General features: G+C 40.6%; 1 protein-coding gene across 4 annotated transcripts in view; it reads left to right on the forward strand.

Annotated features, from left to right (window-relative positions):
• The window catches only part of SPAG9 (sperm associated antigen 9), a 1,654,314-nt gene that overhangs the window by 349,025 nt on the left and 1,279,443 nt on the right, over nt 1-25,846 (forward strand). For all 4 annotated transcript variants that reach the window (XM_086930851.1, XM_086930853.1, XM_086930852.1 and 1 more), the window contains one exon: nt 23,597-23,718. In XM_086930851.1, the coding sequence (XP_086786977.1) occupies nt 23,597-23,718 (122 nt within the window). The remainder of the gene's footprint in view (nt 1-23,596; nt 23,719-25,846) is intronic.

The following is a 25,846-nucleotide window of genomic DNA, read 5'->3' on the forward strand; positions in this document are numbered from 1 at the left end:
TGCAGTTGACATCAGTGGTCGAGCTTATGAAGTGAAGGATGGTTGTCCAGTTGAAAAAGAACTACTTGTGACAACAGAGACAGAAGAGGCGCTAAGTGATGAGGTTTTAGGAAGACGTCCTAAGGGTCCTGTGTACATTTGGAAGTGTAGTTCTATTTGCAGTGTGCGACAGGTTTCCATCAATTTGCTATGTGATTTTATACGGACATTTAATAAGAAAAGTTTGAAGCAGAAAATGAAGTTGTTGCAAGATTTAGATCCTTGCAGAGTGAGACAAATGACAGGTTTGCGTGGTCATTCACTGGCTTGTCTTTCCAGGAGAGTATGCCAGAGTGTTTTTCATCATTTCAGGATGCTAGCAGTGCATCATAATAAAGTGAGAAAATTAGTGAGAATGTTGTATTATGCTAAGAGTCCAGCAATTATGCTTAAACAGTTATGTGCTGCTCTTTTGCATGGTTCTGAAATAGATGTGAAGAATCTTTGTGAAGAAATTGAGTTTTGTTACTTTGGTAGTAAAGATGAGAATGTTCAAATTGACCCTGAAGTAGAGGGTAATGTGGAAGATAATGTACAGGTTTCCAGTACAGATAATTTTCAGAAGGAAATTGCCACGTTTCAGATGAAATCAAGTGAGAGGCCTAATTTCACTTGTGTATGTTGTCGACGCACTTATTATAAGAATCAGACTAAGGTAGTGGATTTATATGCAAAAAGTGAAAGGGAAAATAATAGTGAATGGAAGGATTTAGCCACATACTTGATGGTAGAAAATTATTTTGATTTGGGATCGGATCAACGTGTGTGTACTTATTGTTGTAATAAATTAAACCAAAACCAGATGCCTGCTAGGGCAGTTCATAATAATCTGGAATTGGTTGAGATTCCTTCTGAATTGAAGGATTTAAATACTTATGAATCTATTTTGATTCAAAGTATCCATCCCTTTCAGGCTATTGTAAGAATGGAGCCAAAGACAGGGAAATTGCCTCCAGCAGATTTACAGAGAGGATTAAAGGGAAGAGTTGTTTATTTGCCTCTAGATTTGAACAAAAACATTAACACAATTGGAATAGAAAAAGTGGAAGAGGAACCTCTGGTTATCTTGGTTAATGGGGTTCCGACAAAGAATAAGAAAATATGGCAAGATTTAGTGGATGTTAGGAAAGTCAAAAAGGCAACAGTGTATTTGAAGAAAAATAATAAGTACTATAAGAATGTATATGTTGCAGAAGAGGAAGTAAGTGATGAAGAGGATAGCGATTTGTGTGCTGGCCAAATTGAGAAAGTAGAGGCCTCTAAAAGTGAAGAAATATATGAACATTATAGTGTTCATCCTTTGCATTCCAAGGAAGTGATGGGGAATGCTATTGAGTTGTTTCAAATGAAACAAGCCAAAGGGAGTCCCATTAGTGTTTGGGAGGAAAGTTTGGAAGCTCGGTGTTTCCCACAGCTATTTCCCACAGGTCAAGGAGGAAGATATGATGAGCGACCTCGTGAAATTCCTGCGTCTGAATACCGGACTTTACGATTGTATGCAGAAGATCCTAGGTTTCGGCAATGCATTCCCTATTTGTTTCATCTCCTGTTTGAAAGCGATCTGTCTGGACTGTCATATGCAGTGAACCACATCTTAAAAAGTGGTATACAGATGCGAAACATCTCGGCAAGTGACTTTATGCATAAAGTCAATGTCCAAGACAGTATTTTGGATTCTCACTTAATTAATCTCATGGCGTGTCAGCGTGGTACTAATGAGTACTGGTACCGTCGTCATGGTGACTTAAAATGTATGCTGAGGAACTTAGGAACTCCGACATGGTTCCTCACTCTGAGCTGTGCCGAGTATGGCTGGGATGACTTACTTGAATTTCTACGAGAGGCAAATGGAAATATTGAAAACATTGAATTCAAGACACCTGGAGAACTGTGTTCTTTGGATCCTGTGAATGTATGCAGGTACTTCAATCATAGATTTGAAGCTATGATGTCTTTCATCACAAATAAAAAGAATCCACCTCTTGGAGAGGTGTTGGATTTCTTCTGGAGAAAGGAGTACCAAGCAAGAGGTGCCCCTCATATACATATGTTGCTGTGGATCAAGGATGCACCTAAATTTGGAACAGATCCGGATGACTTAGTGATGAATTTCATCGAACAGTATTCTACGTGTGCTGTTCCAAACGCAACGGAGAAGAAAAGTCTAAGAGAACAAGTTCTACGTTTCCAAAGCCATCGTTGTGGAAAGTACTGTCGTCGTAAATTCAGAAACAAGGACAAGTTCTACACCAAATGTCGTTTCAACTTTCCACGACCGGTGATTTCTAAAGGAAGAGTGAACAGTTTGATGTCTTCGCTGCGACATAATGTGACGAGGAAATCACCCAAGAATACATACAATTTGAAAAGGAACGAAGAGTCCAAGTACATCAATGACTACAACCCAGTGATTTTGTCCATGTGGAATGCCAACATGGATATACAGTTTGTGGCTGACAACTGTATGGCTGTGGCTCGGTATGTGACATCTTACATCACCAAAAAAGAAAAGACCGAACTGAAGGATATGTGGGAGGACATTTCCCATGAAAAGAGCCTCAGCAAGAAGTTGTACAGTTTCAGTCTGAAGATGTTGTCGCATCGAGAAATCGGAGCTTACGAATGTTCTGATCGATTGTCTTCAGCAAGTCTCTATGCCAAATCCAGGAGTCTCGTTTGGGCGAGTCTTGGTCTTGCTGCAACGCGAAATCGAGTTCTAAAACCTGTTCGGGAAATTGAGTATTTGGCAGAAAAGGAACCAAACAGTACCGACATTTTGAAGACCAACATGTTGGATACATATTATCCAAATCGAAGCAGTCACCTTGAGAATATTTGTCTATATGAGGTTCTCCAAAATTATATATTCAAGAGGAACATCAAAGAAGATATTGAGAAAGGAGTGTATGCTGTAATTGGAAGTGAGGGATGCCTGGTCAAGCAAAGAAAATGCCAATTAGTAAACCATCGAAAATTAAGTGGCGAATCTCCAGAAAAAAAGGAGTTTTTCTATTTAGCACTTTTGCAACTTTTCAAGCCTTGGCGTGCAGAAGAGGAACTGCTTGGAGATTTCCTCTGTTACGAAGACTCTTTCAATGCAGCCAAGGAGTCCATAGAATGTCCTGCTTTTTCTAAATATCAAGAAATGCTAACTTTGGAAATTGAGCAGGAAGCAACGATTGCAGCCGAGATTGCCAGAGACAGTTCTCAGGACAGTCAGAGTTCTGTTTCATTGAGTCAAGATCCACTTGGAGGACCTATTATCGAAAATGAAGCTGCCACTGCTATGAATGAAGTAGAAAGAGCCATGGCACATGCTCAGGAGGATTCAGTTAACTTACAAGACTTGGAAAAACAACTCAACGTTGAGCAGAGGAAAATATATGATGAAGTTACCAAGGAAATTGAGCACGGATTAAGTCATGAGAAGAAAGAGTGCTCGTGTACGTCGTTGAAGCCTGTCCGACTGTACGTGAGTGGAGAAGCGGGAACTGGAAAAAGTTTCCTCATTAAAGCAATCTCTTGTTATTTGCAGGAAAGGACTGAGTCATCGCTGTCTTGTGTTGTCACCGCTCCTACTGGACTGGCAGCACATAATATTAAAGGTATTACTTTGCATCGTCTATTGATGCTGCCGGTGGAGCATGACAACAAATTACAATACAACAAGTTATCTGGAGATGCTTGCTGTGAAGTTTCAAGAGTTTTGAGGAAAATGAAACTACTTATCATTGACGAAGTAAGCATGGTTTCCAATGTCATGCTTGCCTTTGTGCATTTGAGAATGCAAGAAGTACTTAAAACTGAATATGATGTCTTATTTGGTGGGAAACACATTATTGTTTTCGGAGATCTTCTACAGCTGACACCAGTAAAAGGTCAACCTGTGTTCAAAATACTCACGCATGAAGATACCAGGAAGTGCCTAGGGAGCATTGGCAACGTCAATATATGGTTAAACTTCAATTATGCAGAACTGCATCAAAATATGCGTCAGGCAAAGGATGAAGATTACAAGAATATTCTACAAGATATTAGAATTGGAAAAGTGACCGAGCATGGGAAAGAAGCTTTAAATGCACGGTTACTGTCAAATTTGTATCCCAAACAAGATATTGTGCCTGAGAATATTTTTCAGAAAATTACTGAGAAGAAATCCGGGATATGTCTCATGCCAACTCTTGCAGAATGTGCCATCTTCAACAACAAAATGTTGAATTTAGAAAAGCAAGAGATTGTGAAACTTGAAGCTATCGACAAATTAGAGCATATGGGATCAACAATTATTTTGTCAGACAATTTGAAATCAAAATTGGATTCATTAGAGAAGACTATATCTAAAACAGCGGGTTTTGAAAAGACTTTGAATGTGTGTTTAAATTGCCGAATTATTTTGAGAAGGAATTTACATGTAGAAAGAGGTCTGGTAAATGGATCAATGGGTAATGTTGTTGATTTTGAGAAATACAGAAATAGAGATGGAATAGAATTTTTAAAAATTAAATTTGATGGCATTGAGGAAGTACAGCAAATTGGTCGTTGTTCTGCTAGGTTTTTGCTTGTTAAAGATTTATATGTTCGCCGTAAACAGTTTCCTGTTTGCTTGGCATATGCGGTGACAATCCATAAATCGCAAGGTTTAAGTGTAGACTGTGCATTGGTGAATATTGGCAGTTCTGTGTTCAAGGAGGGTATGGCATATGTGGCATTGTCACGAGTTAGAACTTTATCGGGATTGTACTTGATTGACTGTGATGTCACAAACATTTGTGCGGATCTAGATTGTGTTAAGGAATACAATAGGTTAAGAAGAGAGTATGCGCCACATTTGCCTCAATATCCTTTGTTTGAGAAACGTGTGGTAGGCCGCAAACGTAGAAATAGCAGTAATAGTAGGGAGGTTGTTGCAAAAAGACTAAAAGTCAATGAACCGAAAATTGTTAGCAGAAAGAAAGTGGATTCTGTTGAAGATGTTGTCGGTTTTCAATTTGAAAACAGTTCTGGTGTCAACTGCTATGCAAATGTAGTGGTTAATGTTCTCTTTTCACTAGAGAGTTTAAAAGAACAGATTCTGTTGAATTCTGAACAAATTTTATGCTGTTTGTTGAATTCTGTTTTCGAGAAATGTAGCAGTGATCGAACAAAAGTAGAAAGTGTGTCTGAAGTTCGTTATCTGTTAGATGAATGTTCAGGTCAAACAGACTTCTCTGAAAATAATCAGCAAGATTGTCAGGAGTTTTTAATGTATATGCTTGATATATTGCAAGTTGAGGGTGTAGATGTAGATCACCTGTTTGGGCTTTCTTATCAATGGCAGCATGACTGCGAGAACTGTATGGTATCAAGTACTACTAGTGTAGACTCAGAAAGATTTATATATTTAACTTTGCCAGACAGTAAATCAGTCTCCTTTAATAAGCTAGTAAATGCAGCGGATCACAACATGGAGTGTAGCCAATGTAAATGTGATATGATGTCAACATTATTTATACGTAGATATGGCCAGTATGTCATTTTAATGATGCAACGATGTAGGCCTGATGGAACAAAATTGTCAACTTTAATAAAAAATTTTGTGGCTTCTCAGCTGTCAATATCAGGGAGGACTTTTGTTACTGTAGCAATTATCTATCACGATGGTCCATCAACAACATCAGGACATTATACAGCTTACTTAAAGTCTGGAAACGGCTGGTCATTCTGTAATGATTCTGTTGTAACGTTCAAAAAAAAATTGCCGTTTGACCTTAAAAATTCTTACCTGGTGTTTTTAAAACCAAAATTTTAAGTAGAGGGAATGTAAGTCTGCAATGCTGTCTCGATTAAAAATTCAACTATATAAACCTAATGCAAGTAAGTCTGCTTCATAGTAAGCAGTATCAGTGTCATAGGAAAAGGAGAACATGACTGACAAAGAAGAGTAAGATATTAGTAGTCCAGGATTGTGAAAATAATCTCAAATATTTTATTTTTGAAAGTTGCGAAAATAGAAAATGTCGGGATTTGATTGGAAGAATTACAAGATTTGCGAATCGCGGCAACATGATTTGGCCTAGTGGAAACATGTGATATAATGAGAGAAGTTTTTTTTCTATGTAACATATTTCACGTATCGATGGAGGTTTTCTTTCAGAAAGTGGCGGGCTGAAAATATTTAAAGCACAACAGAGTGGATGCTGTTTATAGGAGATCCTTCGACGTCATTGAAAGTAAGTTAATTTTAAGAAGTTTTGAAATCAGATTTCTTAGGTTGTATGGGTTTTTTAAACACAGTCATTTTGATTGTGTTTTTTTTTCCCCGCTGTTACATGATGAATACCTTCAAGTCACTGATTTAAGTGAAATTTGATACATTCTGAGAACAGCAAAAATAAACCATTTAACATGTATAATTAATGTTATGCTTTTTGTCCTTATGATATACATTTAGAAATGTGTGGTACATATGGGTAAGGTGAGTTCTGTAAATATCAATTTTAATGCTTAGAGTGCTGTACTTCTGGGTAGTGTTTTTTTTTTATAAAAAAAAGAGGCCTCACCTCAAAGAAAGCTCTTGAAAGCACACATCTTATTTGCATCCTAAAACAATCATTTACAATGTTAGACACAATTTTATTATGACTTTACATCTTTTTTGCGCTGCTATTGCATCACTATTGTGAGACATTAGCAGTGCAAGAAAAACATCATGTTTCAAAATAGGCCTCAGTTCAGCAATATCAAGATACAGTTTCTTTCGAATATATATCTTTAGGATTGTGTAGGGAACGTAGAGAAGCAGAGACTTCTGTAAATGTCAAAGTTGTTGAAAAACTGTTTGTTTTTGAACCTTTTCCCTTGTCTTTTCTAATTTTTAAATACATGTTTTAATATTTTTTGAAATGTTTGTTCTTTGTTTTACAGATTGAAAGTATGAAAAAATATTTAAAAAAGGTAACAAGAATTATAAGGTAAATGTTTTCCACTCTTTTTACCCGCAATGCACTGCTGATGATGTCATTGACAGTATCTCTCATTTACTCTCTCTAGCTGTCTTTCTTTTTACATTATTCTCTGTTTACTTCCCTTATACTAACTCTTCTTTTTTTTTAAAAAAATATTTTTTTTAGTTCGCTTAAAGTTCGCGAACCGGTCAGCGAACTTGAAGCGAACCAAAAGAAATAGAGCTTGCCAGAGTGATAAACATTCTAGCAATTTTGTTTGAAAGGGGAGGTAGTTCTGAAAAGAACTGTTTTTTTTTGTTTTTGTTGTTTTATGTTTTTTTTGTAATTTTTTGAACATTTTTTGATTTTTTTGTATTTTTAGAACTGTTTTATGTTTTTTTTGTGTTTTTTAAGGAGGGGAGACAACAAAAAACAGGCTTTCAAAACGGCTCAACTGGAGCAAAAAAAAAGAAAATTACTTTTTGGGTGCATTAGGGCACTTATGATTTTCATATGCAATGTTCATGAGGTTGACACTCATGTTGCCATATGACAGCATAGCACCACAGTAAATACAAGACACCTTCATGTGCTGGAAGTTACGTTGGATGTTTGGCACAGTCTCTTGTGCCTCTCTTCCCGTCAAAGACAATGTGGATGTAGATCTTGCCACAGGAGTTGCCGTCGGATTGTCTTCAAGATCCCTCAACTCAGCCCGGCTGTAGTTCAAGGGATGCCACCTGCTCATGTGACGGTGCATTGTATAGTTCCCCATACTGTACTTCTTTTCTGTGCCTCTCGACAATCTGTGGTCACAGATGAGGCAGGTGGCATATTTTGCATTCACTTTCTTGGTTCCAGGAGGGATGGTGAAAAACTGCCAGATGAAACTGGTTTTTCGTTTAGAAACCCGGGGCAACTCATCAACAAATTGTTGTCCCTCTCTCTCCTCTTCTTCTTCTTCCTCATCTTCCTCCTCTCTGTTAGTCATAATTTGACTGGGTGGTCCTCTCTTCTTATGGGGAGGTGGAGGTGGTGGTGGGGGTGCACCAGCTGCAGCAACAATGGAAGCCATTGTGGATCTTCAGATAAATGGTCTTTCTCTCACCAAGATGAAAGTCAGAGTGAGGAAATAAGGAGGGGTTTACTTGATTTGGGGAAAACAAAAGTTCTGAGCCAATGAAAAGTGTTATTTTTAGGTCACATGACCTAGTCATACATCATTTGGAAACCAAAAGTGAAATGAACCAATGAGAAGTTTGATAAACAAGTCACATGACCTGTTCCGCTTACGTTACGCGGCGCGCGCCGCGTCCCAGATCGCTTCCGGTTCGCGGTCCGGAGCACTTCCGGGAGCGCTAACGCGGCGCGTCATTAGACGCATTACGCGATAACGTGATACGTCGCGCTTCCGCGGCGCGTCACTGTTCCGCTAACGTAACGTTGACCGGTTCGCGGACTAGATCGCGGCATCAAGATGAGCTAACGGAAAGCTTCCCGGTTCGCGAACTAGAAGCGAAGAAAAAAAATATTAAAAAAAAAATTATCAATAAACATCTAAATATATTTTGGGATTTAAAGAATAATACATTTTACAGCTACAGATGTTAGCTTTTAAAAAACCAATGAAATTCACTGAAAAAACCATAGGTTATAGACCATATATAGTTAGAAATTTGCATTTAAAAAACCATTGAAATTCAATGAAAAAACCATAGGTTATAGACCATATATAGTTAGGAATTCGCATTTACAAAACCTTATTTTACTCGCATAAAACCATTGAAATTCCATATATAGTTAGTTGCGCTAACTATATATCGCGCACCCGCAATCCACTGCTGATGATGTCACATATTACATCATTCATGACATGGTCAGTGACATCACTGATGACATCACTGATGACATCTCAAATGACATCACTGATGACAACATCCAGTGACTGTATGTTTCTGTGAAGTTAAAATATGTCTTACATATTGAAGAATGAGTGGATGTATAAGTGTCTGGATGAAGGATTTAGTAGGTGCATGACTGACTGTATGAGTGAGTGATTAAATGTGTCTCACTGAGTGCATGGGTTAGTGACTAAACTGTCTTAATTTGTGCATCATTATGTCTGTTGTTCTGTAAACTGTTGCATGTGTTGATAAGTAGCTATATGAGTAACTATATGGGTTATTGATTGGTTACCTTAGTATTTGTATGGGAGACTGAGTGTGTGTGTGGGTGGCTGGGAGGTGTATGACTCTGTGCATAGATGTGTGAGCAGTTGATTCACTAGAGGTATGGTTTCAAAAGTGCATGTGGTAACAGCTGTATGGGCGGTTGACTGTGTGCATGAGTGTATTGGTGAGTGAATGGATATCTCAGTGCTACATGTCAAAGTAAGTACATATGTAAAACACAGTACATGTGAGAGTTGACATATATAAATAACTGTGCATAAGAGCCAGTGAATGTGTGAGTGGCTGTATGGATCATTGTGAACTTGTATCAGGGATTGTATAAGAGAGTAAATATGTGTTAGTATATGTTTGAATAAGTAAAGTTTGTATAACTGTATAGTTGAGGAAATGGAGGTGTGATTGATTCTTTGCATGACTGACTAGGTGTGTGAGTAACTCCATGGATGAGTGACAGTCTGTGAGTGTCTGTTTACACTGATTGTATCTAAGGTTATATTAGAGTCTGAAGAGGTTCATCGTATTATCACATGAATGATATCATCAGTGATGTGATCAGTAATGTCAAATGAGATGTCATCAGTGATGTCATCAGTGATGTCATTTGAGATGTCATCAGTGATGTCATCAGTGATGTCACTGACCATGTCATGAATGATGTAATATGTGACATCATCAGCAGTGGATTGCGGGTGCGCGATATATAGTTAGCGCAACTAACTATATATGGAATTTCAATGGTTTTATGCGAGTAAAATAAGGTTTTGTAAATGCGAATTCCTAACTATATATGGTCTATAACCTATGGTTTTTTCATTGAATATATATATATATATATATATATATTCACTGAAAAAACCATAGGTTATAGACCATATATAGTTAGGGATTAGCATTTACAAAACCTTATTTTACTCGCACAAAACCATTGAAATTCCCATATATAGTTAGTTGCACTAACTATATATCGCGCACCCGCAATCCACTGCTGATGATGTCACATATTACATCATTCATGACATGGTCAGTGACATCACTGATGACATCACTGATGACATCTCAAATGACATCACTGATGACAGCATCCAGTGACTGTATGTTTCTGTAAAGTTAAATTATGTCTTACATATTGAAGAATGAGTGGATATATAAGTGTCTGGATGAAGGATTTAGTAGGTGCATGACTGACTGTATGAGAGAATGATTAAATGTGTCTCACTGAGTGCATGGGTTAGTGACTAAACTGTCTTAATTTGTGCATCATTATGTCCGTTGTTCTGTAAACTGCTGCATGTGTTAATCAGTAGCTAAATAAGTAACTATATGGGTTATTGATTGGTTGCCCAAGTATTTGTATGGGAGACTGAGTATGTGTGTGGGTGGCTGGGAGGTGTATGACTCTGTGCATAGATGTGTGAGCAGTTGATTCACTAGATGTATGGGTTCAAAAGTGCAGGTGGAAACAGCTGTATGTGCAGTTGACTGTGTGCATGAGTGTATTGGTGAATGAATGGATATCTCAGTGCTACATGTCAAAGTAAGTACATATGTAAAACACAGTACGTGTGAGAGTTGACATATATAAATAACTGTGCATAAGAGCCAGTGAATGTGTGAGTGGCTGTATGGATCATTGTAAACTTGTATCAGTGATTGTATAAGAGAGTAAATATGTGTTAGAATATGTTTGAATAAGTAAGGTGTGTATAACTGTATAGTTGAGGAAATGGAGGTGTGATTGATTCTTTGCATGACTGACTAGGTGTGTGAGTAACTCCATGGATGAGTGACAGTCTGTGAGTGTCTGTTTACACTGAGTGTATGTAAGGTTATATTAGAGTCTGAAGAGGTTCAACGTATTATCACATGAATGATATCATCAGTGATGTAATCAGTAATGTCAAATGAGATGTCATCAGTGATGCCATCAGTGATGTCATTTGAGATGTCATCAGTGATGTCATCAGTGATGTCACTGACCATGTCATGAATGATGTAATATGTGACATCATCAGCAGTGGATTGCGGGTGCGCGATATATAGTTAGTGCAACTGCCTATATATGGGAATTTCAATGGTTTTGTGCGAGTAAAATAAGGTTTTGTAAATGCTAATCCCTAACTATATATGGTCTATAACCTCTGGTTTTTTCAGTGAATATATATATATATATATATACGGTTCACAATCCTGCTCCGCTGCATTAGCAAATGGACAGAAATCCAATCCGCATCAACGAAACCCACAGGTACAGACCACTCCACAGCGCCAAAAGTAAATTCAAAGTGGTTTATTTACACGCAATCGCCAGCATGACGCGTTTTGGTCACTACACGGTGACCTTGATCACATGCCAGACAAAACCAATGAGAATGCTTATAAAGGGTGACTAATTAACACAAAAGCAGGGCGTATACAATGATGGAAACTGAAAAAACACTGAAATGTAATTCATCCACAGTGAAAAACAGACCCATATTCACAATGGTTAAAAAGTAAGTATATACAATTAGAAAATGACCTAAGTGTACATATAATACATTACCAAAATTAAATACAATTTCTCAATGTTTTCTTTAACCTTTTCCTGTACATTATTTACAAGCTGCAGATCTATTAAATTCATGTCCGTTTAAATACATTATATACAATATTGATTCGATATTGGAATCCCCAGTCCACAGGATGATAGTGCAAAATAGTTTTTACCATCAAATTTGCCCGCTAAAGTGCTAATGTTGATAGATATAAACCCTAAAGTGCCAAAACCCTAGTGCAAAATATAAAGTGCCAAGGTGCAAATTCAGCCAGAATAAGAGTCAGGTCCCTGACCCTTGAGTACCTCATATGCGGCTGGCCGAAATATTACAAAAAAGAAAATCGGGAAAGTGTAAGGGAAAACTCAGGTCCAACCATGTTACACCATTTTAGGAGGTTTACATGTTATGGACTAATATTTAAGACTACCCACAGACCCTATATAGACAACGTGACTGCAATGATTAACAACCAAGTATCCCAAATTCATATTGCACATTATAAATGTTTTTGAGGGAACCCATATTAGGACATAGTGCCTTAATAATCACCCCATAAGGATACTGCATGTAAACTGGATATCAAAGCCCAGAGCGGATCAATCATACCCTCTTATAACAATAATATTCATAAATCAATCAGTATGAAACTACAGGCGATCTTATGATAGGGGAAATGAATCACAGACAGTGATAGTGTATAGTAATAAAATTTTGCACACAGGATAGAACAAGGAAAATGAAACCAACTAAATAAGATTTCAAAATTTCTGAATTGTACTCTAAGAGTCAAACCAGGCTGATAGCTGGATTCGGGGAGGCTTATAAACATAATGCAGCTGGAAGGCTGGCCCATGAAGTTATATGGCCAGATTCATTGACTAGATGTTACAAAAAACAATGAAGGTCCTCTCCCGTATTTAATCCATTAGGAATCCTCGTATCTAACAGCAGGATATACTTGCTCTCTAACTGTCTGAGGGATTTTTCTCTATTGCCGCCTCTGATACTCTTAGGGACTCCGTCAACAATGAAATAGCTTAAATGATTCACATTCCTCTGATGGACCAAGCCAAAATGCCGAGCGACCGGGTATTTTTCATCGGAATTGACAATGGCCCTGAGGTGCTGGAGTATGCGATTAAAGGCTTGTAGTTTAGTGCTACCAACGTACTTGAGCCCACAAGTACATTGGAGCACATAAACCACAAATTCTGACCGGCAGGTGTAATGCCCCTTTATCGCAATAGGAGATGGATCAAATGCAGATTTGTACTCCTTGGTGGAAACACCAAATTTACAAGCTCTACACGAGATGCACTTGTAAAAACCTGACTTCTCAAATAACCCCTCTTTTTTAGGAATAACCTCGGGGCTAGATCTAACCAGGGCATCCCGCATAGAGGGTGCCCTTCTGAAAGTTATTGTTGGTTCCTCAGGAAGTAAGGGGGCTACACTAATATCTGTTTTTAACAGGGGCCAGTGTTTTCTAAGAATGCCTCTCAATTTCCTCTCCTCACTGTTGTAGGTGGTGATCATACTTAATCTCTCAGGGACCTCAGATATAGATTCTTGTCTTATCCTGATGGCTGTAGTGGAGTTTAGATATTCATCTCGGTTCAGCTCATTTGCTTTATTTAAAGCCTCTCTGAGAGCAGTGGTTTGGTAGCCTCTAGCCATAAATCTCTTAAATGCCTCAGTTTGACATTTCTCCAAGTCAGCCTCCGAACTGCATATCCTGCGGATACGCAGGAATTACCCGTAGGGGATGCTTTTCACGAGGTGACCCGGGTGCGCACTTCCGGCGTGCAATATAGAATTGCCCGCAGTGGGCTTTCTATGAAGTCTAGTCTGGAGTTTCCCATTCTGGACATAGATCTCAACGTCCAAGAATTGGATCATTACTTTACTGATCTGTGACGTGAATTTAAGATTAAGATTATTATCATTGATAGCTCTAACAAACTCAGTAGCTGATTCCACAGACCCTCTCCACACCATACAGATATCATCTATGAAACGCCAGAAGTGTGCTATTTTATTGGGGAACTTAGCTGCGAGTGACCCCATGAGGACATGCTCCTCCCACCACCCCACATGGAGACATGCGTAGGTGGGGGAAAAACATGCCCCCATGGCCACTCCTCTTAACTGCTGGTAAACTTCCTTATTGTATAGGAAATAATTGTTGTTTAAACAAAGATCCAACATTTTCAGGAGCATATTGCTATGTTGACTAAAGGCAATATCACGTTTACTCAGAAAGTGTTTGACAGCATTTAGTCCATCATGATGTGCTATACTAGTATAGAGAGAATCTATATCTAGCGCTATCAAAATTGACTCATTGTCCCATACAATATCATTGATTTTGGATAGAAAATGTCCCGTGTCCTTGATGTAAGAGGGTAATGACTCCACAAATTCATGAAGGAAATGATCCACATACCGTGAGACAGACTCTAACAAGCTGCCCTGGGCCGAAATGATGGGCCGGCCGGGCACTGGAGTGGTTTGCTTGTGAATCTTTGGTATTAAGTAAAAGAAAGGGGTTATTGGAAAGTCATTTTTCAGGAATGCAAGTTCTTGTTTACTTAACAGACCCTCACGCCTCCATTCATTGAGGTCTCTATGTACTTTTTCCTTGAGGCGCAAGATGTCAATAAAACTGCCTTTCCTGTAGCAAGATTCATTGCTTAAATGCCTTTCTGCTTCAGCTATATATTGGGCCCGAGGCCAGATGACAGTATTGCCTCCTTTGTCCGCTTTATTTATGATGAGATTGGAATCACTCCTTAATTTCTTCATGAGTTTATTGTATTGTTTTTCCATATATCTCATACGTTTGTTTTTACAAGAGGTGTTATGTTGCAGTTTCTTTAGTTCTTCCACCACCATATCCCCAAATGCGTCTATATTGTCCTTAGGCATTATTGGGTAAAATGTTGATGGTGGTTTAAACTTTGTAGCGCAAGGAAGGTTAGTGGCAATGCCCGCATTTCTTAGATTTTGTTGAGTCGCCCCAGGAACAAAATCCTCTTCCAATGCTAGTTCTTGTGCAACTACCAAAGCTTTTGTGTCAGAAATTGAAAATACTCTGGATGGCTGAGTTTCATTAACAATGTCAGAAGCTTTAGAATGCGCATTTGACAATTTGAAATGCTTCTTTAGTTTTAATTTTCTTATAAATTTGAACACATCAACCCGGGTTTGCACATAATTGAATGAGTTTTTCGGACAGTACGACAAACCCAGGGATAAAAGTTGCAATTCAGCTTTGTCTAGCACCACATCAGATAAATTGATAACTGTGTTGCACTCAATATTGTCCGTTACCTGTTCTCCACTGCTAAAATTACACAATACCTCGTTATTCATATCAGTTGTGGATGAAATGTGTTGGAGGGAGGAAGGAGATTCTACCATTTCTTTCCTTTTCCTCTCCCTCTCTTTGGTTTCCCTTTTGCGCCTACATTTTCTCCTTGCGCTGCGTTTTTTGTTTGCTGCTGTTCGTTTATTTTCCGTTGTTGCCGGGTTTGTGGTCGCAATGTTTTGAATCTGTCCTCGACCATAAAACCCAGTTCCTCAGAAGGAGTGTATTTGGTAGGCACTGGGCCTTGATTAGATCCCCCTGCTGCATTATCTTCTGAGTCACTACCACTAGTGACAGAGCTCATCTCTGGTTCAGATAAATCCACAAACTGATTATTACTTGCGATTTGTGTGGTAACCTTAGGTGCCATTGCTTGCCTTTTAACATTGTCGAACTTGCGCGCAAATGTGAAAATTCTACCAGTCTCATAATCATGTTTGTCACGAGCAAACTTGTATTGTTTCCTCGTGCTGATGGTTTCCTGGTGTTTAGCAAGTCTGACATCAATTTCTTCTCTCGTTTTTTTAATGAATTCCTGATCTTTTTCAGTTTCCAGTTCTTTATTCAATTTCTCTATTTCCTGCAAGATTTCGTTGCGGTCAATTTCAGCATACTTGATTAACAGACTGACCATATTCATTGAAGCATCTAAGTTACCAGTTGCCCATTCCTTTAGCATGAGAGGGTTGGGATTTTCAAATGATGGTGCAATCAAGATCCTCAACCCTCTGGGAACACGACCCACTTCCTGATATTTTTGTAAAGACCGTTTTTCCCACCATTTAGTGGTTTCCGTTCTTAGCAGTTTTTCCAGTTTTTTCAATTTACTTATATATATATGATCAAGGGTAGCTTCTACCACGAAACGCGTCATTCCAAACAAAACCAAGAGGAGTTAATAAACTTACCTGTGTACTGGAGAGCTGTCTGGTGGTCCGTAATTTCTGCATGCCGCATTGGAGAAGCAGGAGTAGTTTGGATATATATATATGGAGACAAAATTTAAGTCCACAATGGCAAGTAAGGAGTGATTAATGGGGGTGGTTGTGAAATTTCCCAGTGTTACCTGTGACATCGGATGTAGTTGCAAAAGGTACTTGACCAAACTAAAACGTGTAGCATTTGGTAGAGAATGACATTGGGATATTTCGCCAAAACCTAAATTGAAATTCCAACAAGAGGCATTGTGGACCTTGCAGTCCGAACACGGAGTTAACCTTAAGTGAATTAAGTTTAAGGTGCACTGAAAGACATTCAAAGAGACTATATGTACTAAACATTCTAAAAGAATAAAAACGAGTACTTCCACCTTAACAAAATAAGAATCTCGAAAATGCGATAAAAAGGCTGCCTCTTTAACAAATGGACATGTGTCCTTCTTCAATGTTGGAGTCACGTTTGAAATATGCATCTATCCCACCCCCACAACTATGCATATGATTGAGGTTACTAACCTCGAAACGTGTCATGCTGCCCTGCTTGTAAAACGTGAATTGCCTGGAAATAAAGATTTGAAATCATGTTGGAGTGGCCGGTTTTTCACGCTGCTGATGGTTGTGCGTGTGCCTTGGTGGATATATATATATATATATATATATATATATATATATATATATATATATATATTATATATATATATATATATATTGCCTACTGGCGGTCGCCAGTAGGTAGTTATAGTTAGGATTTTTTTCAATGTTAAATCTCAAAATTCTATTTGGAATAACTTTGGCGCCGGTTGACGAATCTGCCTGAAAATTTCCTCAAAATCGCCTCGTCGAGCTCCGGTCCTTCCCTGAAAGTTTGGGGGGGGCCGAGATAAAAGGGGGGTCCCAAAACGCGTTTTCCCCATGTTAATTTCTATAGGGCGGTCGACCTCACTTTTAGCCCGAACGGCTGAATGGATTTACACCAAACTTGGCAAAATTGTAGGGACTGGTAGCCCGATGTGTCTTTGCTATGTCTCAAGATATGTGCTCCAGTGCATTTTGAGTAATTTAGGTTAAAAAAAATATATATATCTATAAGCGCGCCCCGGTACGCGCACCGGGCGCGTCACGTGACTTGCGCACGGAAAGCTGATTGGCTGTCGGGTGTCTGTAAACATTCTAAACAGTCCGGAGCGGCCGCCATCTTGTGTCTCGGTAGGATCGAGACATGAGAGGTGGCCAAAACAAAGGGGGAAATGACCATAAAGGGGCAGAGTAGACCCTCCCTGACCCCCTAGGTCTGATGTGGGGGTCATAAAAGGGCCCCGCGGGCAAATAAATTATCTTTTTTTTTCCGATTTTCGCGGGGGGAGCGCCCGGTACGCGCACCGGGGAGCGGACCGGGGAGCGTACCATGGGGGAAAAAAGAAAGACAGTTTTAAAAAAAAGTTGCATTTTCATATAAATTGGAGGTAGTTCTGAAAAGAACTGTGTTTTTTTCTTTTTGTTGTTTTATATTTTTTTAGTTTTTTGGAACATTTTTTTTTGGGGGGATTTTCAGAACAATTTTATATATTTTTTTAGTTTTTCTGGGGTGAAACAAAAGACAGGGAATTGCAAACAGCTCAACTGGAGCAAAAAAATAGAAAAAAATTAAGGTTGCTTGCTGCAGTGATGGTTGTCTGCAGCTCGATTAAGTAAAGTGATGCTCTGCTCACCATATGAGATCGTTTTGTTGCAATATATGCAAACAAATTTAAATTTTGAAAACTTGGTTTGGACATTAGGGACCATCTCCCTAGCCTCTGCACCCGATGGAGTGGGTTGGTTGGAGGTGCTGGAAGTGGAAGGATGGGGAGGGTTCTTGGTCAGTTGCCTGACTTCTGCTCTTGAATAATTGTTTGGGTGCTTCCTCTGCATATGCCTTATCATCGTGTGGTTCCCAAACGAATATTTTTTGTTTGGGTTCCCTCTTGACAGTTCTTGGTCACAGATGAGGCAAGTCACCTTGCTGCATTTACTTTTTTGGCACCCCTTGGCATTTTGAAAAACTCCCAAATAAAATGTTCTTTGGGTTTGTATGGGGGATTGTCCTCAGGCAGATATTGCCTCTCCTCCTGCTCCTCTTCGTCCTCCTCTTCTTCATGACCACCAATGTGGTCTTATGGTGGTCCTTGTGGTGGTGGTGGAGGTGGTGGTGGTGCAGATGCACCGGACAACAGGACCACCCTCAAGCTCGCCACCCGGAAACACCACCAACTGATCTGCACCGCCAAGAAAACGGCTTTCAAGAACCGACTGGATAACAATGCACACAACTGCAAGGAACTCTTCAACATCGTGAAAGAGCTCTCCAACCCCAACGCCGGAAACAACGACATCACCCCTTCGCAAGACCTCTGCAACTCCCTCGCCTCCTACTTCCACAACAAGATCGCGGACATACACAACAGCTTCAGCACCCATCCGACCCACGCCACGACCACAGCAACGCCGCCCACCACCACCCTCCGAGCCTGGACCCCGATCAGCACCGAAGACACCGTCCGCATGATGAACTCCGTCCACTCCGGATCTCCGACCGACTCCTGCCCTCACCACGTCTTCAACAAAGCCGACGCTGCCATCGCACCCCACCTGCGGGACATTATCAACACCTCATTCGACACCGCCACCTTCCCCGAGAGCTGGAAGCACGCCGAACTCAGCGCTCTACTCAAGAAACCTACGGCAGACCCCACCGAACTCAAGAATTACCGCCCCATCTCTCTACTCCTGTTCCCAGCCAAAGTCATCGAGAAGACCGTCAACAAACAGCTGGCCGCCTTCCTCGAGACGAACGGATCCCTCGACCCCTCGCAGTCCGGATTCCGTGCCAACCACAGCACCGAGACCGCCCTCATCGCCGCCACCGACGACATCCGAGCCCTGATGGACAACGGAGAAACAGCAGCCCTCATCCTCCTAGACCTCTCCGCGGCTTTCGACACGGTCTGCCACCGCACCCTAGTGCAGCGCCTCTGCAACGTCGGAATCCAGGAGAAGGCACTGGAATGGATCATCTCCTTCCTCGACGGAAGAACACAGAGAGTCCGCCTACCACCGTACAAATCAGAGGCCACCGAAGTAATCTGCGGCGTCCCTCAAGGATCCTCGCTGAGCCCTACACTCTTCAACGTCTACATGAGTCCCCTCGCGGCCATCGCACGCCAACACAACCTCAACATAATCTCCTATGCCGACGACACCCAGCTGATCCTCTCCCTGACCAAGGACCCCGCCGCCGCCAGAGCCAACCTGCACGAAGGGATGAAAGAGGTAGCCGAGTGGATGACGACGAGCCGCCTGAAACTGAACTCAGACAAGACGGAGGTCCTCATCCTGGGCTCCTCGCCCTCCGCCTGGGACGACTCCTGGTGGCCCCCCGCCCTGGGCACCGCACCCAAACCGACGAACCACGCACGCAACCTGGGCTTCATCCTGGACTCCTCCCTCTCCATGACCAGGCAAGTCAACGCCGTCTCCTCGTCGTGCTTCAACATCCTGCGCATGCTTCGGAAGATCTTCTGGTGGATCCCCACGGAGACCAGGAAGACCGTCACCCAGGCCCTCGTCACCAGCCGACTGGACTACGGCAACGCCCTCTACGCCGGAACCACCGCCAAGCTCCAAAAGAGACTCCAGCGGATCCAGAACGCCTCAGCCAGACTCATCCTCGACATCCCACGGAACAGCCACATCTCCGTACACCTGAGAGACCTGCACTGGCTCCCCGTCAACAAAAGAATCACCTTCCGGCTCCTCACCCACGCACACAAAGCCCTTCACGATCAAGGCCCGAGCTACCTCAACAACCGAATCAACTTCTACGCTCCCAAACGCCACCTCCGATCGGCCAGCCAAGCCCTCGCCGCCGTCCCACGCATCCGTAGAGCCACAACAGGAGGAAGGTCCTTCTCCTACCTGGCCGCCAAGACCTGGAACTCCCTCCCGGCCGACCTGCGCCTAACCTAAGACCACCTCTCCTTCAGGAAGAAGCTCAAGACCTGGCTGTTCGAGCAGTAACGGCACCCCCCTCCCCCCTAAGCGCCTTGAGACCCTACGGGTAGGTAGTGCGCTCTACAAATGTCTTTGATTGATTGATTGATGCACCTGCAGCTGCTACTACTGAAGCCATTTCTCACAGAATGCAGGTCTTCTTCACTCAAACAACAAAGTGAAAATGAGGAAAAAAGGTGGGGTCTTTCATCATTTGGAAAACAAAACTGTTGTGAACCAATCAAAAGTGTTATTTTCAGGTCACATGACCCGACGCGCTTACGCTACGCGCCCCGGGGCGCGTCCAGGGGCGCGTCGCGTAAGCGCGTCGAATGCTTCCGGGTGCGTTTACGCCGTGCGTATCACGCGGACGCGGCTACGCGATACGTCACGATCATGTTTTCGTTCGCGACATTGGCGCTAACGGGACGCTTCCCGGTTCGCGCACCGGGGCGCTTCAAACGAGTACGTTCTCCGGGGCGCTCACCGGGGCGCGCACCGGGAGCGCTCCAAGGCAAAAAAAAAAAATTGTAGGGACTGGTAGCCCGATGTGCCTTTGCTATACTCAAGTGGTTTTTACGAAAATTTACTTTCAAAAAAATATATATTGTGCTACATTGGGCTATATATATGTTAGAGCCCAAATGTAGCCCAATGTAGCCCAAAGATGGCCACCAGAGACAAAAAAAAACAAATGTAGCCCAAATATCAGCCATATGTAGCCCAACTATAGCCCAATGATAGAATGTACCAGAGTGTTCTAAAGAACAACTAAAGCGTTAACAGTCTTACTTATAAAGTGAGGCTTATAGTTAGGAATTAGCATTTAAAAAACCTATTAAATTCACTGAAAAAACCATAGGTTTCACACCAGTTATAGGTACCTGGAAATTTTACTGACATAAAACCATTGAAATTCCACGTTATAGTTAGTTGGACTCACTATAACTTGCGCGCCTGCAATGCACTGCTGATGACGTCACATATTACATCACTCATGACATGGTCAGTGACATCACTAATGACATCACTGATGACTCCATCCTTGTGACAGAGTGACAGACCTCCTTTCAATGTAATGTAACCCCTGAAACACATATTCAAAAATAGAAACTAACATTTACAAAATAGTGGAGATACCTATACCAGTTACAACAACCAATTCAGTAATTCCACCATTTATATACACATCCACTTATTCACCAACAGTTCTATATAGTCATTCATACATATACTCACTTATCATATGTAGTGAGACACCTTTACATCCGTTAACACACCGACAGTCTTCCAAAAGTTACTCACACATATACTCACACATGCAAATAAACTATTGAACATCTATTTATTTGCATATACAGCTATACACACACTAGCACATTACTTCTAAGGAAACTTACACATACTTACTCTCTTAAACAATCACTTATAGAAACACATACTTATTTAAACAGGAACTCTTTCAATCTCTCACTATCACATATACTCACTTATATACATCGATACTCACATATACTAGATTAAAACATATGTAGTTACTCATAAAGACACTAGTGAGACAGTCATTCACTCACTAACACACACATATACACACTCTTCCACACATACAGTCCTGCACATATGCTGTCTTCAAAACACATACAAACAGTGAGTTAGTCATTGATGCATCTATGTGCTAAGTAACACCCCCACCAAACCATACAGACGCTCATACTGACACTAAAAAAAACATCTAATAACACAAATACACACACATGTAGCTACTCACCAACCCATGGAGCCACTTATACACAAAGTGAAACACTGATACAAACATTTAAATATTTAAACAATACTCGCTAATATATGTATTCACTAAGATACACTTAATAAGCCAGTTAACCAATCAATTTTTTTTTAAAAAACATCCATTAAGACACTTATTTAAACATTTATTCTTTCATCGACCTTTACATATACATATATAAAACATATTTATTTTTTCAGAAAGACACACATTCACTGGATGGTGTCATCAGTGATGTCATGAGTGATGTCACTGACCATGTCATGAGTGATGTAATATGTGACGTCATCAGCAGTGCATTGCAGGCGCGCAAGTTATAGTGAGTCCAACTAACTATAACGTGGAATTGCAATGGTTTTATGTCAGTAAAATTTCCAGGTAACTATAACTGGTGTGAAACCTATGGTTTTTTCAGTGAATATATATATATATGTGTATATATATATATATATATATATATATATATATATATATGTATATGTATATGTACGTATATATAATCTATATCCTCCAAAGCCATTAGTATCAGGGTTTTATTCACGACCACTAACACCAACGCGTTGAACCACAAGTGCTTGTTCACGGTTGCAGAAGTTTGTGTACCATTGCAATTTATACAGTTCTGCACATTTGCCCATTATGAGGCATTGTGGGATATGTAGTTTCAATAATATACAATTGTTTACAATGTTTGCTTTCTGTTTTTGTGCTCAATTAGAACATTGTTGATTCCTTTGATAACTCATAAATGGGTTTTTCATGGGGTTATTCAGGATTAGTTTGTTATAGTGTTTGTGGAGTCTACGTGACTGAGTGTCTTAATAGTAGTTCATATATTTCTTAATCTATTGTTGAACCATCACTTGAATAGTTCAATGATGCTGTATTCCACAGCGTTCATTGTATTCCGGAGATCAGTCCCTATTTGACAAACAAATGTATCTACAAGCTTGCGGAACCGCCTTGGGGGGGGTTCCTTTTCCCCGAGCTATGCGAACCTCACCATGGGGTGGTGGGAGAAGACAGTAGTTTGGGGAAAGGGCAATGAACAATAAATGGATAAGATCCCCCTCTGGCTTAGGTTTATAGACGACCTATTTATAATTTGAAATGGTACAAACATTGAATTCCAGGAATCTTTTTCCAAACTAAATCTCAATGATGTGGTACGTGTTACTTTCAAGCATGCTGTCTTTTTAGGTTTGTTCAACGTCTGCCTTTTTTGTGTGTTTTTCATTGATCCTATAGAGCTTCAGGATCTTTCCTGGTGGTCTCTTTTTGTTGCACTAACCAAACAGCATCACAACTAAATGTGTATAGTAAGGAAAGATGAATCATTTCAAATGATATTGGCCCGTCTTTCTAAGATTTTATAGTACAACATCCTAGAACGCTTCAAGGTGTCTTACAAAAATAAAATGCTATGTTAATACTGCATTTCTCCTCTATATGGCCTTTCTGTGAATACTGCAGCATGTCCTCCAGAATTTGATATTTATTTTAGATTAATGTTTGCGTGAGTATGTTTAGGCACTGTTGTCTGATCAGTACAGTTTGCTGACTGAGTTTGTGTTCACTAATATTATGGCAGTACGGGGAACATCTGTAGAAATTTTGCTTAAAGGAATGGGCCAAGAAGAGGGAGGGGCAGCTAGCGTGAGAGCTCGCGTTACATGCTTATTGTTTGTTACTTTAGTTGATAATGTTTTTGAGTGTGGTGACTCCTGTAATATATTTTCCTAATTTCTCATAATCCTTCATATCGTAATTATTTGTTAATAGCACTCCTACCAAAGGCATAGAAAACCAAGTTTACAATCGTAACACTGAGTCGCTATTTGAAGAACTCTCTTCAGCTGGGAATGACTTAATTGGAGATGTAGATGAAGGAGCCGACTTGCTGGGTAAGCAACGTTGTTACAGCTGCCTTCTACTTCCAGACTTCTGAATCATTATTATTTCTAAATGTATAACTCTGCTGTATCCCTCTTTGTGACTGCAATCATATTCTTAAGTTGTTAAAAAAAGTGGTATGCAGCCATATTCAGAATGCGATTTTTTTTTTTAAAGCTGTTTTTATTTTTATGAAAGCAGGCATTGTACATATCAGGGACACATGAATAACTGCTTGACATTGCAATGATACATAAAACTTGAGAAAAAAAAGAGAATGAGATTTTTCATACTGCCAACCAGCATCCTACACACATCTGTGCACTTGCCACAGTTACGTACTGGTATTGGAGTTCAGCAAATGTCAGTAAGCATTGTGCATCTTAGTAGCATGAGGCATTGATCTTTTTGATTTCCCACCTCCCAGCTAAAATGCTAACTGTTTTTTTATGAATTCTTTTCAGTGTTTCCTTCCTAATCCCATAATAGTCTTCTGCTGAAATATTGGTGTCAAATCGGGACTATGGTGAGGCCCATGCCTTTTCATCTTCACGGCTGTGTGTCTTCTCATGTATATCAGGTCTACATATATGTCATGATAAACATTACCCACCAGCCACGTGAATGATTTTTTTTTCTCAGCATATAGATCGATGACTTGACCACCAAGGAAACTGCTTATAAATGGGAACATAGTTACATCTCATTCTTTCTGATGCCAGTGCAGTGTCTCTGATGAAGAGACTTCAGTCTTTTGTTCTGGCCTGGTAGAAGAAAATCTCAATGCTAGGTTATATGATTCGCAGATGTAGCAGTCTTGGGACAGGAATACACCTGCATGGTATACAGGTCTCTGCCCCTGCCCTGGGTGCCTATAGGTGTATCTGGTATCCTCCCTTTTTTGACTCCTAGTGTCATTCATTTCTATCCCTCACTATGTGATGTCCAGGACCTGTCCTATGACCTGCAGTGGGAACCCCAAGCATACCTTGAGAGTGGACTATAGAATACTGTCCGTGTCTTTGCTTTAGCACATAAGGTGATGGTGGCTGTATAGCATGTTTTGTGATCTATTGGTCACTAGAGCCTTTTATTTTTTTTATTTAGTTTGTTTAATGGATATTTGATACCGCTGCTATCGCACCTTATTCCCATGCCCCAAACTGAATCTGGTGATTTTTGTCAGTTGTGTGCTCCACGTAACAGCATTTTGTGCCATATGACTCGGCAATGCCTTCATACAATGCAGGAAGTGATGGAGCGGAGCTGCATACACGCACCACCCCTGTACACTGACGTCCATTTCACTCCTTTTTTTGTGGATCCAGAGTTGTGTTCAAAACGTAATCTTTTTTTTGATGACTTCAAAATTATCGTAAAAGTGAGCCAGGGAAGAAGATGCTTTGAATGCAGATTTCTAACTTGTATCCATGGTGCTCGGGCCTATGTCACAAGTATAAAAATAGTAGTGTTCGAAACAAAGGCCCCACTCTCGCTGTCGCAAGTCTGAACATCGTTCTCATTCATGGAGTTAGTCAATCGAGAAATCACTCTCCAAGTCTTCTAGTAAGTTAAAGTTGAAAACCCACTATGAGTGCAAGAAAACCAAGTGCACGTATCACCATTGGACTGAACTCCATCCTGTCACGCGGAAGTCTGGCAAGAAGTCGTAAGGGCAACCCTGGAGATCTTGACTTACTTCTTCCTAAGTCAGTCCTGTATTAGGTTCCGGCGCAGACTGAATATTTCAGGCCGTCGTCGAACCTGGAGAAAATAGTGGCCTTCAAGGAAGCCATGCTGCAAATTTTCCAGACTCTGCCAGGTCCCTTTGGTGCTCTTCAGACCCCATGAAGCGGCAGGGATCTGTAGCTGACCTTCTACCAATGACCCATTCCCCGTCTGTCCTCTCACTCCCGGTTCTTGTTACTCTACCGAAGCCAGACCAGACTTATACCCTGGCCTCGAGGTTCTTGCTTGTTCCTTCTGTGCCTAAGCTTGTACCAACCCAAGCTGGTTCCAATCACAATGCCGGACTCCGACCCCAAACAGACTTCAGCCCAAGCTAGGCCTATGTTGTGGTATGAAATAACTAAGGGGCAACCAGTGATTATACAGCCAGATTGTCTGCCTTCAATTCTT

The sequence above is a fragment of the Lissotriton vulgaris genome, chromosome 7, assembly GCF_964263255.1.
Source record: "Lissotriton vulgaris chromosome 7, aLisVul1.2, whole genome shotgun sequence".
NCBI classification, from domain to species: domain Eukaryota; kingdom Metazoa; phylum Chordata; class Amphibia; order Caudata; family Salamandridae; genus Lissotriton; species Lissotriton vulgaris.